This window comes from Saccopteryx bilineata, chromosome 1, assembly GCF_036850765.1.
Source record: "Saccopteryx bilineata isolate mSacBil1 chromosome 1, mSacBil1_pri_phased_curated, whole genome shotgun sequence".
Taxonomy (NCBI): Eukaryota; Metazoa; Chordata; class Mammalia; order Chiroptera; family Emballonuridae; genus Saccopteryx; species Saccopteryx bilineata.
Window position 1 is genome coordinate 16,564,068 of NC_089490.1, and position 19,304 is coordinate 16,583,371.

Sequence of the window (19,304 nt, forward strand, 5' to 3'; positions counted from 1 at the left end):
CCCTCCTCCCACTGAATTAAAAAAAAAAAAGACTTAGATTTCTGAAAAACACGAGGATACTTTTAGGTCAGGTGGTGTTCTGAAATTGTCAGTTTGTCTTCTCTCTCTTTTTTCTTTTCTGTTGTTGTTTGTTTTTTAAAGAGATAGAGCAACAAAGTGGAGATGGTTGGCTTGGTTTTGTGTCTTATGCCTACCTTCAGAACAAAATACTACCAAAAAGTAGTCTTACAAGTGACATTATTATTTAAGCATTATTAAATATTAAGTTTTTTGTTGTGTGTGTTGGGCTACTATCGTTTGTTTTACTGTTCTCAATCTTGGCAAAAAACAACGACATTAAGACAGGAGCCAAGGATGGGTACTCGACTGCTAACTGACTCAGTGGTGGCAGAGCAGAGACCGCCCCGTTATTGACACCTGTGAATCAAAGCAGGGAACGTTCCGTCATTTGCACAAAGAACTTTGGGTGTTGTTCTTTGGCATAGGGTTACTGTTTTTGGTGCTGGAGTTTAGGAATTTGCCCTGATAACCACAGTTCAGGGGGAATCGGTTCATTGTATCTTGTCCAGAAAAGTGGGGAGGGAACAGCGAGCGGAGGCTCAGTGTCTGGGCCAGCTGCAGGGCTAGGGGCCCTTCTCTCTACATCCGGTGTTCCTTTCTCCGGTTTCCCTTCCTACAGACAATGTTTCCCTCCGTCCGTCTCCAGCCTGTGTAGCCACCTTCATCTCTGTTTCACTCTGAGGTGAAATCTGAGTGGGCAGCATAATCACTGGATGTCATTTTGAATACAAACAGCTTTGTGATTTGGGTGAAAACAAAGCAGCTGTCCTTTAAAATAAATCTTTCTTTTTCCCTTAAAAAACAGAAAAACTCCAAAATTTTGTCAAATGCAGAGGGTAAAGCTATCATTCGTCACTATAACAAAGTTTCCTACATGCTGGTGGAATTTGAGGTGGTCTACCACACGGCCTGGGTCAGAGAGATGGTGCAGCTTCAGTACGGTGGGTATGGGCCGTGGGGCGCCGCCCAGGGGTGGGAGGGGCGTGAGAGGGAGATGGTGCAGCTTCAGTACGGTGGGTGGGTATGGGCCGTGGGGCACCGCCCAGGGGTGGGAGGGGCGTGGAAGGAGCCCATGGTTCTGGGGGGGGGGGCTTACACCCTTCCTACACCATCTTAGGATGGTTAAATTTAGGTTGGGGGGTGATACAACTATTTTTTATAGTTATTAATAATATTCTGATTTTATGAGCAAAAGTTGTCATATCTTCAAGTTGATATAGATTACGACTGACTTCTCTCCGAAAAACAATATTTCAGGGTAAATATCAAGAATCTATAGATATTTCTCCATAAATTTAGGAAAATTTTCATGTTTAGTTTTGCCATGCTATAGATTCAAATCTCAGTGTCAATAGGGGAAAAGGTGTTACAACTTGCTGTCTCACTCCTTCCTTCTCTCCCTCTCTCCCTCTTTCTCACCCTTCCCTTCTCCCTCCTCCCTCCTCTCTTGTTCCCTTCCTTCCTTTCTTCCATTTTCTATAACTTAATTTAGCTTCCAATTCAAGCCCCAGCAAATTAGGAGTACTAAGGCTGTGTGTCTAAGTACCTCTGAGGGGTGCTGAGGCCTCGGGCAGAGTTAAGTGTGCGGCGGGATGGGTGATTCTAAGCAGCCAGCCATGCTGGCCCGGTCCATGTGGTGCTGCTGTGTGGGCTCTATTGTCACCCCTGCCCTGTCCCATCTGGGCTGTAAGCCGTTGTCTGCAGCCGTGGTGGCCACCTGACTGTGTCCCCTGGCAGGAATGTGTCTCCCTCCCGCCCCGGGATCTCCACTTCAGCAGAGCCCAGCTGCAGGCCCAGGAAGCAGAGATTCTGTGGGTGGGTCACCAGGAGTGACAGTGAGAGAGGCCACTCCTACTTCCGCCTCTTGGTTCCAGACCCCTATATTTTCCCTGCTGGGGACACAGCTTAGACAGAGGCCATCGATTCCCTGCACACCTACATCCTGAAGGGCAGGGCCCTGGCCCCGCAGGGTGTCTTCCCCAGCTGGCACCTCACTGAAACCCTTTTAGGCCACTGCCAGCGGGCCGGCTGTTCCTGGGATATGTGGGTGACGGGACCCTACGGATCTATGGAGCCACTCTCTCAAGGGAGGTCAGGGAAGCTTAAAGGTCACATTAGGGAAAAGGGCAAAAGAGAATTTTTAATTGAAACATGGAACATGTACCATTTAGCTTCCGAAATACCATGCACTTGCCTACTGTATGTGTGTGTGTGTGTGTGTGTGTGTCCTATTGGCTTTCTCTTTTATCTGCACATGTTCTAAAACAAGGTCAGCGGTCAACTGTTCCACAGAGCCCTTTCTTAGGTTTTGTGGCAGAAGGTAATGTCCTCCTCCCCTAGAGTCCTCCACACATTAGTTCTTTCTCAGGACACTTATTGCTTTATAGAGCTGTCTTTTGTCCCCTACACATTCCAGCAAAACTCTGTTTTATCTTTGCATCCTTTAAATAACAGTCATAGCCAACATTTATATAGCGTTGACCATATGCCAGGCTTTGTCTAAGTACTCGACATACACAACTGCCTTTACTCCTCAGGGCAACCCTGTGAGGAACCATTGTTACCCTCATCTTACGGATGAGGAAACTGAGGCACTGAGAAGCCAGTTAGGTGGCTTGCCCAAGCTTACGCCACTTGAAAGTGGCAGGGCGGGGATTTGAACCTGCCTTTCACAGAAACACCGGCTAAGGGGCGGGTGTTGCTCGGGAAGGCTTCTTGTTGTGACGGCGATGTGACAGTATCTAACTATAAAGGAACTCCGTAATAATTGGAGTTGGTTGCTCTGGGACGTTTCTCTGCTGGTGACTCACGTGGAATGAAGGTTTGTGCATTCCTGGAGGAGGACTCCCGGCTGTTATAACGATTGTTTGCGGTCTTGCTCACCATGTTGTCCTTTCAAGAAAGCTTAGTACAGCCTTAAAAAAAGAGACAGATTTTATTAAGAGAACGTTCAAAGGTTAACCTGGGCTTTACTCGCGAGGATAAATGATTTCTAGCCCCATTTAAAAGAGATTTTAAATCGATTGGGTCAAAGTTTTAGTTGAAATCCTCATGACACTAGCTAGCATCATTGAGAACCAATCATATCAAGAAAAGTTTTATGAGTAAAAAAAGCCCACCAACTTTAAAGGGATACACAGACTTTTATTTAACTAGAGGTTTGAGGCAGCCACATTCTGTGCAGTGACGTGAGGTTTGGAAGAGACGTGGGGAATTCTTGTTAGTGGTGTTTGTGAATATAAGCTGTAACTCGGGCTAGCACGTGCTTGTCATAGGGGTGTCCCTAGAATTTGTTACCACATTGCGATGCATGCTACTCAGCGCCAGCCACAGGGATGCGTAATAAAAGGCACCTCTGACAATGCCTATTTATATAAATGACGCTCATGTAGCAGTAGTTCAGAGGTAGTGTGAACAAGTCTTCCTCTACATTCTAGGAATTCACAGTGCAGTGCTGTTCAACAATATTTCTTACTGATATTGAGCCTTGTGATCAGAGGTTCGGGATGGAGATTTCATTCAGAGAAACCTCTCTAAAGCAGCCGGTTTGGGGTCAGGCACGGAACAGGGTTTGAAACCTCATGAGGCGCGTCCCGTTTTTGTGGTTGTGCACACTTTCCAGTTCCCTCCTAGGGGCTGGATCACCCACCGTCTGTGAAACGGACGGACAGACGCTGTGTTACAGCTCACTCCGCCCGCTCACAACAGCACGGCAGCTCTCAGCCCATTTCTCGCTCTCTCGAGATGGCCTTACAGACACTCGCGCTTGCTTATCTAAATTTGTCGAAGTTTTGAGCGCCGACTGTGTGCCGGCTGCCCCGCCTTAGAACCTGGGAGGATCTCCACAGCTAGTGTTCCGCTCCCACGGAGTCGGTGGCCAGCGGGGCAGAGAGGCAGCGTGGGAAACGGGGCAGAAAGCAGGAAGGCAGGCCAGCAGCCCTAACGGCGGGAACGGTTTTGTTCGTAGCTTTACAAGCCACACTCCTGGTGCGACATCCAGAGTCCGGGAAGTTGATGGTTAACTTTGACCCCAAGATCCTGGAGATTGTCCGCGAGACGAAGTGCATGATGAAGATGCAGCTGGAAGTGCCGGAGCAGGCCAGGAAACTGCTCCAGCTGGAGGGCCGGCTGAAGGCGGACAAGCTGCATTTGCAGGTAAGGGATTTTTTTTTAACATATTCTGTTACCGTGCCGATTCTTTTTATATAGTTTTTTCAGCTTTATCGAGGTATGATCTACAAAATTGTAAGATACGTATTTAAGGTGGACTGATGGTTTGATATACAGATACACTGTGAAAAGTTTTCTCCCTTTAGTTAATCAAAGCATTCATCACGGTACACACAATATGTATTGTTTTACAAATTTTTTCAGTGAGACCATTTAGGTTCTACGCTCTAAACAAATGTCACTTACACAATAGAGTGGTATCGACGACAGTCACCACATTCTACAGCAGAGCTCAGACTTTATTCTGTCTCAGCTGAGAGTTTATGCCATTCACCAGCCTCCCCCTGTCCCCTTCTCCCCCCAGTCCCTGGCAACGACTTCTCTACTCTCCGTTTTTATGAGTTTGGCTTTTTTATATTCCACGTATACTGTATTTGTATATTATACAAATACTGTCTAAGTCAGGGGTCTCAAACTCGCGGCCCGCCAAACAATTTTGTGCGGCCTGCAGACTAATCCACGAAGTTCAAAATATTTTGGATAAAATTAAGTAAGCCTAGGGGCCTACTTGTATTTTTCATTTCTCTAGCATCCTAGCTAGATATTAGCTTAGTTAACAGCAGTTGTGATGCGAACTACAGTTTCTGGACGTTTTGTGACACTGAGTAAACTGCATGTATAATTGTGCTTGTACTGATTTTTTTTTGTTTTCAACTGCAGTGAGAAAAGTGTTGCATAACAGTTGCCTTTTGTAGACCTAGTGCGGCCCGCCGAAAGGCTGTGATCTTGCTCTGCGGCCCACATGCTGAGTTGAGTTTGAGACCCCTGGTCTAAGTGATATCATACAGTATTTGTCCTTCTCTGTCTGATTTATTTCATTTAGTGTAAGGTCTCAGGGTCCATCCCTGTTGTCGCAAATGGCAGGCTGTCCTTCTTTCTCATGGTGGAATAGTATTCCATCATATGACTGTATATCCCATCTCCTTTATCCATTCATCTGCTGACAGACACTTGGGTCATTTCCATGTCTTGGCTACTGTAAATAATGCTGTGGCGAACATGGGGGTGCAGCTATGTCTTCGAGATCATTTCTACTGGATATATACCCAGAAGTGGGATTCCTGGATCATATGGTCATTCTATTTTTTAATTTTTCAGGAATCTCCGTACTCTTTTTCCACAGTGGCTGCACCGATTTATATTCCCAGCTACAGTGCGAAAGTGTTCCCTTTTCTCCACGTCCTCACCAACACTTGTTATTTATCTTTTTTTCTTTTTCGATTGCAGTTTGCATTCAGTATTATTCTGTAGTAGTTTCCATGTGTTTGGCAAATGGTTAGATCATGTCCTTTACAGAGTGGTCCCTCCGCTGCTTCAAGCAGTCGCCTGGCCCTGTGTATGTTTGTCTCCGTGTCAGTGACTGTGTTCTTTACGCTGTAATCTGTTTCTCGCTGTGATTTTGATTTGCCTTGCCCTGATTATCAGCAACGCTGAGCGCCTTTACAGGCACCTATTGGCTTTTTGTATGTCATCTTTGGAAAACTATTCCTCTGCCCCTGTTTGAATCAGATTCGTTATTCTTTTTCTTTTCTTTTCTTTTCTTTTTTTTTAACAGAGACAGAGAGAGGGATAGATAGGGACAGACAGACAGGAATGGAGAGAGATGAGAAGCATCAATCATTAGTTTTTTGTTGTGACAGCTTAGTTGTTCATTGATTGCTTTCTCATATGTGCCTTGACCGTGGGCCTTCAGCCAACTGAGTAACCCCTTGCTCGAGCCAGCAACCTTGGCTCCAAGCTGGTGAGCTTTTGCTCAAACCAGATGAGCCCGTGCTCAAGCTGGTGACCTCAGAGTTTCGAACCTGGGTCCTCCGCATCCCAGTCCGACGCTCCATCCACTGCACCACCGCCTGGTCAGGCCAGATTTGTTATTCTTATGTTTTGCCGTGGAGTGGTGTGAGTTCTTTGTATATTTTGGATATCAACCCCTTTTCAACTACGTGATTTGCAAGTATGTTTTTCATCCCATAGGTTGCCCTTCCACTTTGCTGAGGTTTCCTTTGCTACAGAGGCCTTTTCAGTGTGATGCAGTCCCACTGACTTATTATTGCCTTTGTTGCTTATGATTTTTGGTGTTAAATAAATTTTAAAAATATCATTGCTAAGGCTGATGTCAAGGAACTTACTCCCCATGTTTTCTCCTAAAAGTTTTACAGATTTAGGTCTTAAATTTAAATCTTTGCTCCATTTTGAGTTGATTTTTATGTATGGTACAAAATAGGTGTCCAGTTTCATTCTTTTGCATGTGGCTATCCAGTTCTCCCAACACTTTCTCCATTGTACCTTTCTTGACTCCTTTGTATATCCTCGCTTGTTTGTAAATTAATTGACCAACTACGTGTGGTTTTCTTTCTGGGCTCTCTACCCTGTTCCACCGGTGAGTCTTGATAGAACTAAGTACTGACGTGCAAACGCGGCAAAGACTGAGTTGGAAAGCAGGAAGTGAGAAGATGATCAGAAACCAGAGTTAGACTTCAGGGTAGTGACAGTGATGAATAACAAGTTTTAAAACATATTCTTAATATTATAATTTTATAGATTAAGTACATTATATTTTATGATATGTTTGATCCTGAGGATGCTAATAAGACACACCTTCCCTTGGCGTTCACGAAATTCACTTTTTGTCTATACAGATTTGCCTTGTTTGGACATTTGATATTGGCTTCTTTAACCCAGCGTGACGTTTTCAGAGTTCATTCATGTTTTTCCATGGATCAATACTTTTATTTCTTTTATGATCAAATAACATTCTGTTGTACAGTTTTTCATTCCCCCATTGATGGGATGTTATTTTCCCTTTTTGGCTATTATTAATAATGTTGTTATGAACATTTGTATACAAGGTTTTTAAGAAATATACTTTTTTTTTTTTTGCCTGACCCGTGGTGGCGCAGTGGATAAAGCGTTGACCTGGAAATGCTGAGGTCGCCGGTTTGAAACCCTGGGCTTGCCTGGTCAAGGGAGTTGATGCTTCCAGCTCCTCCCCCCCCTTCTCTCTCTCTGTCTCTCCTCTCTCTCTCCCTCTCCTCTCTAAAAAAAAAAAAAAAAAAAAAGAAATATACTTTTTTTGCCTGACCAGGAGGTGGCGCAGTGGATAGAGCGTTGGACTGGGATGCAGAGGTCCCAGGTTCGAGACCTCGAGGTCGCCAGCTTGAGCGTGGGCTCATCTGGTTTGAGCAAAGCTCACCAGCTTGGACCCAAGGTTGCTGGCTTGAGCAAGGGGTTACTCGGTCTGCTGTAGCCCCCCCCCCCCCCACGGTCAGGGCACATATAAGAAAGCAATCAATGAACAACTAAGGTGTCACAACAAAAAACTGATGATTGATGCTTCTAAAAGGAAAAAATATATATACGTTTTTATTCTCTAGGGCAGTGATTTTCAACCTTTTTCATCTTGTGGCACACATAAACTAATGACTAAAATTCTGTGTCACGCCAAAAATATATTTTTTGCCGATTAAAAAAAAAAGAAGTATAATTTTAATTGATTCACACTGGAAGGCTATTGTTATGCTGACTGTTGTCATTTTTTCTTTCTTTCTTTTAATTTTTGACAATCTCAGGGAAAAGGGGTCAGGTATTGCATGTTTCAACAATGCTTGCAGCACACGGATTGAAACAGCTGCTCTCAGGGGGATACCTGGGAATGAAATTGCTGGGCTTCAGTAACTAGGTAGCTCTATGTTTAGTAACTGAAAGGCTTTTTCAAAGAGGCTGTGTTATTTTGTATTCTCGCAGCAGAGTTTGAGGGTTTCAGTTTCTCCACCTGCTTGCCAACACTTGTTGCTTTTTCATTTGAACATCATTTGGATGTAAAATAGCATGTCAGCGTGGTTTTGATTTGCATTTCCCTTAGGGACAGTGATGTTGAGCGCCTTTTCATGCCTGCATTGTTCATCTGCAGATCTTTGCAGGAATGGCTATTCAAATCCTTTGCCCATATTTTAATTGAGTTATTTGCTTTTTTTTTTTTTATTACTGAGTTGTAAGTACTCTTCATATATTTTGGATACCTTATCAGATAAATGATTTAGAAATATTTTCTCCCATCCTGTAGGTTGTCTTTTCATTTTCTAGATAGTGTCCTTTGAATCATATTTTTAATTTTGGTGAAATTCAGTTTATTACTTTTCCTTTTGTCTGTTGTGTTTTTAGTGTTATAGCTAAGAAAGCTTTACCTAATCCAAGTCATAAAGATTTTTATGCATATGCTTTCTTCTAAGAGTTTAGTAAGTTTAGCATCTACCAAAATAGTATTTAATTGGTATATTTAAAAACAAACAAACAAGCAAGCAAGCAAACAAACTTCAGAAGAACATTGGCATTGTTTAAACTTTAGCTTCAGAATCAAAAGGCTTGGCTTTGGAGAACTGAGGGTCAAAGTACTCTTATAATTTGAGGTTAATATTACTTGCATTGTGTCCTTCAGGATTTGGTTACTAGTGAATGATACTGTGAAAGTAGCAGGCCTTTGGCAAGTGCAACTACAAGTAAAAAAAAAGCAGGAGAGAAATTAATAACTTTGAAACGACTAAGTAAACATTGAAACAATTTAATATATTACTTTGGGAGAGGATTAACTTGAATCCAATCTCCTGTCACTCAGTGCAATAAATTACAAAATGGTCAAAAATTGATTATATGGTTCATCTTTGAAAAATATATAAAAGAAGATAGGAAAGCTTATTAATTCTGATAGTGCAGGCAATGATTTTGATTCAAGAAAGCAAGTATGACCCTGGCTGGTTGGCTCAGCAGTAGAGTGTCAGCCCGGCGTTTGGAAGTCCCGGGTTCGATTCCCGGGCAGGGCACACAAGAGAAGTACTCATCTGCTTCTCCACCCTTCCCCCTCTCCTTTCTCTCTATCACTCTCTTCCTCTCCTGCAGCCAAGGCTCCACTGGAGCAAAGTTGGCCCAGGCACTGAGTATGGCTCCATGGCCTCTGCCTTAGGTGCTAGAATGGCTCTGGTTGCAAAGGAGTGACGCCCCAGATGGGCAGAGCATCGCCCCCTGGTGGGCGTGCCTGGTGGATCCCAGTCAGGTGCATGTGGGAGTCTGTCTCTCTGCCTCCCCATTTCTTACTTCAGAAAAATAAAAAGAAAGAAAGAAAGTGTGGCATCAGTCATACGTGTGCTTTAACAGGTCAGAGGACAAAGAACAGAAAGGTGGGGAATGTGTAATGGCAGAGGTCTTAAAAAGACAACAATCAAGTCTATTAAAAGTAGCATAAACCTAGAAAGACAATTAAATAATTAATATGAAAAAGGCACATCTAGAAAGCTTCCTTGACTCACTGTTTAAAGGGGATGCTCAGTTAACTTACAGGTGAGGGAAAAATACAGTAAATTAGTGTAAATTTAAATGAGCACATTCCTTGTTGGTAGGATTTTGAGGGGACCGGTATTATGAAAACCTCTCTGGTCTAACTCAAAAGATGACTCTTACTTTAAAATAAGTTACAGTAAAACTTGCCATTTTGACTTTTGACAGGACCTTCTGCAGTATTATGATGACTTATGTCAAGAAGTGCCGTCTGTGTTTGTCAACCTGATGACTCCTAAAATGAAAAAGGTTGGTAATGCTGAAGGTTTATGCCGATTTTGTTGTTTAAAATTAGATTACAGTTCTATAGATTATGGATTTTAGAACATCTATTCTTGCCTGGACCCTCTGTCTTTTTAGTTCACCCTTATAGCTCTATTATTCCTACAGAATGGTTTCCCTGTCTGAGTCTTGTTGCCTTTTAAAAACAACTCAATCTAAATAATTAGCACTTCCTAGGAGTCCATGAGTGCTTCCTGGGCAGCCAAAGATGATGAATAAAAAACAAAGTCACCGTTGTTAGGTATAACGGAGGAGAAATATAATTAAGGAAATATCACCTATAATCTTTCCAAGTAATAAAAGAAAGCCTTTTTAATAAATGCAGATGCTTTGATGGAAACTTACATTTTTTCCCCTTTCCTAGGTGGAGTCTGTGTTGAGACAAGGGCTCACAATATTAACATGGTCATCTTTAACACTCGAAAGCTTCTTCCAAGAGGTTGACTCAGTTTTGGATATGTTCAATCAACTTTTAAAGAAGGTAAAATAGATAAATATAAAAAAACTATGTAGGCCTGACTGTGGTGGCGCAGTGGATAAAGCATTGACCTGGAAATGCTGAGGTCGCCAGTTTGAAACCCTGGGCTTGCCTGGTCAAGGCACATATGGGAGTTGATGCTTCCAGCTCCTCCCCCCTTCTCTCTCTGTGTCTCTCTCTCCTCTCTCTCCCTCTCTGTCTCTCTGTCTCTCTCTCTCCTCTCTAAAAATGAATAAATAAAATAAAAAAAAACAAAAAAAAAACTATGTACACAAATACTCAGACTATGAGTAATAGTTTGATTACCTATGAAAGCCATTTGAAAGGTATAACTTTTAACTAAAATGATATCCATTAAGTTAAACAAAATAATGCTTTATGTTTCTTTAACTACTTTGGGCCAGTTTCATTTAGGATTGCCTGTTCTTGTCTCTGAATTACCTTGTCTTTAATATGTTAAAACCAGTGGTGGGATTCAAATAATTTAACAACTAGTTTTCTGCCCTAATAACCATTTTAAGTATAAAAAAATGATATACTGGTAGGTAGTTTACTATTTCATGCATTTAATAGTTAGATAAGAACAATGAAAGAAGTACACAAAACTAGATTATGTTATAAGAAAGAGTTTTAAAATATTAATGAACTTAAAAAACAATGAAACTGTATTTAAGACATGTCCATATTGCTTCTTGATTGGCGTCCTCACTTGCAATGTTTTTCACCTGCGGACGGAATGAACATCACTACGGGTGCTTAGAATACGCTGTTGCACAGATGAACGTTAAAAAAGAGTCAGGAATGTAAATTTGTGATCTCCACGTTGAGTGGCTGCCCAGGCACCCACCTTAGAGAGAACCTTGATGACGAGTGCCATTTTAACAAATGGTTTGCCAAACTCAACCAAAAATTAGGTATCGGTTCTGCCCAACCGGTGCAAACCAGCTGAATCCCACCCCTAGTTAGAACCATGGCTCAACTCCACAGCGTAGTTTAGAAAATGGGATAATTGTAAACTGTGAAAAGTGGCCGAAAAGAGTGCATAGATATCCATGCATCTAATACTACTTAAACAAGCCCGTCATCTAGCTGGTGACTGTTGGTTTCTGACATGTCTGCTCTCTATATTGAATAGAACACGCACACCTTTCTAGACGTGCTAGTCTGTCAGTGGTGGCAGCACGGTGTCACTGTCCAGACTCAGAGGCTTGGGAGTCGGATACCCCCTAGGTGCGATTCTCTGCCTTTCACTGGCTGTGTGTTTCTGCCCAGGTTACTCTACGTCTCTGGGCATTGGTTTCTTTAGCTGTGAAACTGGGATAGTGATGGGTGATGGGCTGGCATGGGGATTTAAAAGAGGTCATGCACATAGTACCCATTGCTGCTCAATAAAAATTTAGTTCCATGTCAAGCTTTCTTTGCAGATATACTTCTAAAATTTCCACAAAGTATGCTTGGCTCTGGACGCAAGTTTCCGGAGACAGCCCTCCTAATTGGTTTATAACTCAAATACCTTTGGGTGAAAGCAGAGTTTTCTTCCATGTTCTTTCTTGTTGGCAGATCAATGACTTGTGTGAGATGCATATTGATAAAGTTCTGAAGGAGATAGCCAGGACAGTGTTAATCTCCCTGCCGGACAGGGAGGCCACCAGAGTGGAGGATATGCTGGTGCTCAATGAGGTAGGCTTTCATGCATTACACTTTAGTCATAGAAATACTCACTCATGAATCTCAAATGTGAATTCACCGTCCGAAAGCAGAAATCTGTGTCACTGGCACTGAGAGGTCAGCGTTTTGGGGACCACCTCATCTCCAAAGACTTACAAGGCTTCATTGGCTCAAAGCACTGGCCACACCCTAGACATCACTTGACAAACGTCCTCAACCTTGGGCTGGGGCTGTGGGGGTGTTCCCTGCTCCTGTCCCTCTGCGCAGGCCCCCGGGGCAGCAGCCTCCCCTCTTGGGGTCTCAGCTACCGCACCCTTCCCCCTGAAGTCGAGCAGACATCTGGGAGCCGTCAGGACTGCTTCCCTCGCTCCCCTTTCCCGAGTTCTGTCCGTCTTAAGTCTCAGTCAGACTGTGCTTCTTACTCAGATTTTGCCTGGCTCGCCTCTTCTCTTCCATAGCTGCTGCCCTTTCTTAGGTCTGGCCCTTAAGGCTCATTTTGAGCTTAGCAATTGATGTTGTGGTCTAACTAGTCTCTCTGCCTCCCTGTCTGACCCCATCATATCTGTCCTCCACATCGCCACCAAATTCGACTGCAAAACTCCCCAGTTTAAATCCTTCAATGTCCAGTTCCTACAGGATAAAACCTAACCCCCTCAACATCACATGATATCGAAGTTATTTGAATACTTATCCTCCATTGGCTGAAAAGCACAACGACAGGAGCCGTGTCCAATCAGTTTTGAGGCTTGGCACATTATCACAGTCTCTCAGAAGCACTCCCTTATGTCTTGAACTGAACCCTTTTTTCCTTTCTTGTCTGCCTTGGCCTTCAGCTACACCCACCCTGCTGGTTTGAGTCACCTTGCAGGTGTCCTCTTTAAGACAACCAAGGTTTGGCTCCATCTCAAGGGATCCAGTTACCTGTGAAAAACAGATACCTTTGCCATTCTTTCTATGGACATGCAGTTTCTTCCCAGGACACGTCTTCTTGCCTTTAGGGGTTAGGGTCCCCAGCCAGCCTCTTGCCTCAGGACCACTTAGGCATGGGTCAGCCTGTCCATCCCCAAATTCTGGAGGGCATGGACCAGGGTATCTGAGTAGTTCTTCTGAAAATTTCTACACTTATTTCTACCAAATTTCTACCAATGATCAAGCTTCCCTTCTATAACTTCAAGGTGGGCAATGGGCTGAGGGTTGCCTTCCCTGCTACCGTTTAAAGAACTGACTTTTTCATAATGTGTGGGATCTTAAAATCATTTGTTCTCAGCACTGGGGCCGTGGCTGGAATGGAGACAACATTAAATGCCCCATTTTAACATCTTGTTCTCAGAGCATGTAAGTTTGAAGTGATTATATCTTTCCAATTTTTGGCCATGACAGATAATGCTGCTGTGAACGTGAATGGACACGTTTCCGTGAGGAGATGCTTTGATTTTTCATGGGCATATGCCTAGGAGTGGAATTGCTAGATCACATGTTAACTGCTTGTTTAACCCAGGAGTAGTCCACCTTTTTATACCTACCTCCCACTTTTGTATCTCTGTTAGTAGTAAAATTTTCTAACCGCCCACCGGTTCCACAGTCATGGTGATTGATAAAGTAGGGAAGTCACTTTACTTTATAAAATTTATAAAGCAGAGTTACAGCAAGTTAAAGCATATAATAATAATTACTTACCAAGTACTTTATGTCAGATTTTTGCCAAGTTTGGCAGAATAAATCTTTATAAAACAACTTACTATAGTTAAATCTATCTCTTTATTTATACTTTGGTTGCTCCGCTACCGTCCACCATGAAAGCTGGAACGCCCACTAGGGGGCGGTAGGGACCAGGCTGACCACCACCGGTTTAACCTTTTGAAGAGCTGTCGGACTGTTTTCCAGAGCAGTTGTGTTATTTTACATATTCAGTAGCCTTGTATGAGCATTCCAATTTCTCTACATCCTTGTCAACACTTATTATTTGTCTTTTTATTGTGGCCATCTTGGTGGATGAAGGTGTCTGTGTGTGACTGAGTCAGACGGACGTCAAAAACCTTGCATTTTCCCTCTGTCTCCTCCTTTCTTTGGCGTGGGCCTTCGCAGCTGCGCCTTTAGCCACGGACAGTTTTGATCTGATACAGTGTGCTGCCGGCAACTACCTCTAGTTATTTTCAAGTGGTGCTAACTGTAGCTCTATTAGTAATTTTCACAGTGTTGTTAAGTTACCTGGAAATTAACAGTCGTTTCTTTATTTACTAGACGTACACAAAAGAATGGGCCGACATTCTGAACCACAAAAGTAGGCACGTGGAAGAAGCTGTCAGAGAACTTATATCAATATTTGAGACTATCTATGAAGTTAAGTACAGTGTGAAGAAAGCCAAACAGACCCCAGGTAACTTCACCGGCTATAACGCGTGAGTCGCAAGAGTTAGGAATACGTTTGCAAGTGGGCAGGCTTGCGCTCAGCAGAGGCCCAAGTTCCAGAGTTCGCAGGGGAAAGCCCAGCAGGAATTCAGCCTAAACCACGGGGTCTGCAGGAACTGCTCAGGCACAGTGAGCCCTTTCTGTCGGTCAGGGAATGGTGGGAGCCCTTCTGACACCCAGGTTCCCAGGTGCCACGCATGGACCAACCCTGCAAGTAGGCCTTTCAACGGACAGCCGTCTCAGATCTGCTACGTCAACACGCACACTCTCTCCCCCTCTCTCCATCTCAGTCCCTCTCTTTGCGCAGCATTCTAAAAGGCCTGGCGACATTTTTAGCTGTCACACAACAAGGGGAGGTGCTCCTGGCATCCAATGGGCAGAGCCCAGGACCGCTGCTGAACCTGCTGGATGCTCAGGGCTGCGCCCAGCGACCAGGGACGCCAGCGGTGCTGACGATGAGAAAGTCCGAGCTTGCACCCCTGTCCCTCGTGTGTCTGCTCGCTCTCAGAACTTTCCCGCCTAGCTCGTTTCCCTCGGAAGTGGCCGGACACAGGACTCTCAGTTCATTAAGTTAGAAGGCTCAAAAATAAATACATATTTTAGAAAGATACTATGTAAAGCACTCCTTAAATGTTTATTACTTCTAGCTACTAAGACAGAGTATATTAAAAGAGAATATTTCTCAGTCGCCTAACAATTCTGTTGAGATTGGTGATTTTAATTGAATTCAAGGATGATTCCTACAGAGGCAAATTTTGAAATTTCAGATTAAGAACTATTTTTTTAGGAAGTTTTTTTTTTAAAAGTCATTTTGGCATTATATTCTATAATAAGCGAAATGTTCAACATTCAATGTTGTGTTTTTGTTTTGTCTTTTATCTGTAGAACCGAAGAAGCGTGTTGTTTTCGGCAGTGACCCAGAGGAGAGTGAGAACCAAGATTATGAGGGTAATCTTGTGCCTGACGTCGCTGTCAACGATAAAGAAGATGAGTTTAAAAAGGTGTTTATTGGGAACCCACCTCATTGCATGTCACCGAGTCGCCACTCAGAATGACAGACAGCCCCAACGGTGCTTCGTCTGGCACGTTCTGCAACCAGCCTGTGTGGATTTTAGAACTAATTTGGATTTATTAACAAAGTCCAGAAAATATAATTTTTCTATACTACACTCTGGAATCTGGCAAGATAGAGCAATTCTTACAGTTCTCCCAACTTCAACTTTTCATGTGATCTGTCCACTACATTTCTATAGCTCTGTCCCCTACTGTGATTGTCCACGTTTTCTGATGTAGGACACAGCACTGCTGGGATTGTAGCCCGGTCCAGCTTAACTCAGGGTGGAGAGCTTTCTTCTCGGTGGCGATGCTGAGTAGCGGGGCCTGAATTGCAAGCTGCCCGTCAGTTCCGCTTTCAATCCGTGATCTTCTATTCATTCCTTCTCTATCTCACACCCTTTTACACTCTTTAACACGCACACTAGTGCGTGCAGTTTTGGAAACGGACGGCACACGTTTGTTCCCCTCTTGCACAAGGATGATATCCATGGTCGACGGGGAGCACTGCCCTGCTGAGTCTAGATCCCAGCTGCAGATTTCTGGTCAGAACCACGCCCCAGGCCGCCATTTGCAGTCTGCGGGGTCCGCGGGAGACAGGGAGGTGTTCCCAGGCCAGCAGCCCTCCTCGTCCAGTTGCATTCCCTTCAACACCGATGGGGTTCCTAGAGCAAGAAGACTGGGTGCCATCAGAGCGTCGCAACCGGAGGGATCACTTGGGACTGTGTCATAGAGTCCCCTCCTATCATACATAGCCTCTGCCTCTCAGCTCCAGCTGCCACATCGCTGTCAGAACGGTCTAACAAGAGTACCGGATTATGGCACACCTGTGCTTCCGCCTGACCATTCACGGACCCTGACCCACTCCTCTTTGTTCGCCCTGCCCCTGCTGAGCCTCCCTTCTGACCCAGCTCCACCCGACTGGCCCCCCCAGCCAGAGGGGCGGGGCGAGGCGAGGCAGGGTGGAGAGTGGAGAGGAACAGTAGGGGCCGAGACTGGCCGTGGATGTGGAAGCAAGTCGTGGTGCCCAGAGCCCTGTCCGGGCTCGGTACGTGTCCTGTGCTCTGACCGTGAACTTGCCACTTCTCTGCCGGGAGAGAGGGCGTGGGGAGAGGGCACACTACAGACCCGAGACAGTGCACGTGTCCTCCCTTTGCTGTGGCAGTGGGCGTTTTAAAATACGTTTCTCTACCAAGACGAGCGTTCTGAGGATGGAGACCAAATACCTTCTTATGGCCACACCCCTAGGCATTGAGAAGTGCACCCCACTTTGATAAGTGCTTCAGTTTTGTTGAGTGAATTCCGGAGTATTGAGAAAACTGTGATTATTTCAAAGAAGCCATTTGTGGAATTTGGCTTTTCAGTAAGTTCTTATGGTTTGCGAGGGCGTTCATGAAAGCACACTTTTCATGTTGTTTTTAAAAATGAGCAAGTGACTTAGGATTAAGCTTATCTCTACGATAGGATTGAAACTGTATCGGTCATTGCTTGTCCTCTTTCACTCGGCACTTCTAATCTTGTGCTCGTGCTTTGGGAGTGTCGGTGGTTTTTATTCTTTGCACCAGATGTAACACGCTTTCTTATTACAGGAATGTAAAGAGGTCTACGCTTTCTTCTCCCATCAATTACTGGACAGTCTCCAAAAAGCTACACGGTTATCTCTGGACACGATGAAGAAAAGAATATTTGTGGCGAGGCAAGTTGAAAATATGCTTACTATGTCTGGTGATACTGTCGTAACATAATGCTAATAAGAGCACCTCTTTTCTTAATTTAAAAATGATAAAAATTAAAATACAACATTGATGAAAAGACTGTATAAAAACCTAAGCAGCGATCAAATGAACAGCCAGGTTCCTAGCAGCCAGGCCAGACGAACGCTGAACACGACCGGCCCCCTTACTGGTCCTCTCTCTGGCCCCCCCCCCCCCCCCCCCCCCCAGCTAACTGCCATCCTGAACTTGATGTTGACCATTGTCTCGGTTTTCCTCGGAGCTTACCATGTATCTGTATTCCTGATCAGTGTGTCATTTAATTTTGCTTGGTTTGGACCATGTTCAGCATTACGTGTTTGGGATTCATCAATGCTGATGTACTTCATTTTCACTTCTGTCTCGTTGGAGCATACTCACTCTGTTCTTCTGTTCTACTGGTGACGGTCAGCTGGGCTGTTTCCGGTTTGGGCTATCATGGCTAAAACCTCTGGGAGCATTCTCGTACTTGTCTCCTGCTGCAGCTGCCGAGAGTGGGGCAGCCGGGCCCTGGGGCGTGCGCGTGTCTCACTTTACCAGGCAAGGCCTCGCGAGACGGCCCACGGCGCCTCCTCTTCGCTCGCAGCTGATAATGTTCAATTAAAAAAATCTTGCCATAGGTCATTTCAAAGAGAGCTTATGGGACCCAAACCAGGAGCTCTTAACGCTGTGACCTAAGATTGACGTTCTCCATAGGATGTAATAGACATTCAGTGGTGCTATGTTTCCCTGAGGAGAACACATTTAGAAAAAAAAAAAGAAAAAAGAAAAAATCTTGCCACCACAGGAGTGTAAAATGCCATCTCACTGGAATTTCACGATAATTTTCCCGGTCATTGATGAGGTTGAATGCATTTTTATGTTTATGAGCATTTGTGCTTTCTCTTCCTTAAAATGTGTTTCCTTTCCTGTCTTGTCCTTTCTTTCCCCTCCTTCCATTTCCCTGTCCCCTCCCCCTCTCCCCATCCCTTCTTCTCTCTCTCTCTCTGCTTGTTTTTCTATTGGATTGGATTTATTGATCAGTGCTCTCACTGTGTTAGTTGTTGATGATGATTTAGCAAATATCTTCTCTCAGCTGTGACCACCTTTTCATTCTCTTTATGGTATCCTTTGCTGAGTTTAAAAATACTCAAGTTTATCAATCTGTTCCTTAAAAATATTCAAATGTATGAGTCTTTTTCTTAGTAATTTGTGATTTTTATGTCTTTTGAAAGAAATCTTTCCCTACGTCACAATGTCTTCTAAAAGTTTTATAGTTTTATCTTTTACATTTAGTGATATAATCCACATGGAATTGATTTCTTTTTATTTAGTGTGAGGTAGGAAACCAGTATATTTTTTTCCATATGGTTAATTAACCAGGCAAAAATTGTTGAAAATTAATTTTTCTTTGGAGAGGGCTATCTAAATTATATTGAATGAATATATACATTTAGAGAGAATTAGCATTCTTACAATAGTGAGTCTTCTACCCAGAATCATGAATTCATTTGTCTTCTCTAATATTTTTGAATGAAGTTCTAGAATTTCCCATGTAGAAGCCTTGTATATATATTTTTGTGAGGTTTATTCCTTGGCTGTTCATTACTGAATTTTATTTTAGTTGCACTGTTAAAATCTCCCTATGTGACTGTAAACTTGCTACATTTTCCTTCAGTTTTTTTTTTTTTTTTTTGTATTTTTCTGAAGTGAGAAGCTGGGAAGCAGAGAGACAGACTCCCGCATGCATGCAACCAGGATCCACCCAGCAAGCCCACCAAGGGGCGATGCTCTGCCCATCTGGGGCATTGCTCCATTGCAACCAGAGCCATTCTAGTGCCTGAGGTGGAGGCCATGGAGCCGTCCTCAGTGCCCGGGCCAACTTTGCTCCAGTGGAGCCTTGGCTGTGGGAGGGGAAGAGGTAGATAGAGAGGATGGAGAGGGGGAAGGGTGGAGAAGCAGATGGGTGCTTCTCCTGTGTGCCCTGACGGGGAATCGAACCTGGGACTTCCACATGCTGGGCTGTTGGCCATTTTTAAAAAATAGAGTTTAATCTGTTTGCATTTACT

The 19,304-nt window shown here is 43.9% G+C and overlaps 1 protein-coding gene and 1 non-coding gene across 2 annotated transcripts in view; both read left to right on the forward strand.

Moving 5' to 3' along the window:
* The window catches only part of DNAH8 (dynein axonemal heavy chain 8), a 297,942-nt gene that overhangs the window by 36,987 nt on the left and 241,651 nt on the right, over nucleotides 1-19,304 (forward strand). The window contains exons 13-20 of the mRNA XM_066252925.1: nucleotides 866-1,001; nucleotides 4,028-4,215; nucleotides 9,784-9,864; nucleotides 10,262-10,378; nucleotides 11,936-12,055; nucleotides 14,285-14,420; nucleotides 15,338-15,453; nucleotides 17,095-17,201. Of these exons, the coding sequence (XP_066109022.1) occupies nucleotides 866-1,001; nucleotides 4,028-4,215; nucleotides 9,784-9,864; nucleotides 10,262-10,378; nucleotides 11,936-12,055; nucleotides 14,285-14,420; nucleotides 15,338-15,453; nucleotides 17,095-17,201 (1,001 nt within the window). The remainder of the gene's footprint in view (nucleotides 1-865; nucleotides 1,002-4,027; nucleotides 4,216-9,783; nucleotides 9,865-10,261; nucleotides 10,379-11,935; nucleotides 12,056-14,284; nucleotides 14,421-15,337; nucleotides 15,454-17,094; nucleotides 17,202-19,304) is intronic.
* Nucleotides 17,875-18,001, forward strand: LOC136321206 (small nucleolar RNA SNORA25). The gene has a single exon (XR_010728485.1). It is a non-coding gene; the product is annotated as a small nucleolar RNA SNORA25 (small nucleolar RNA).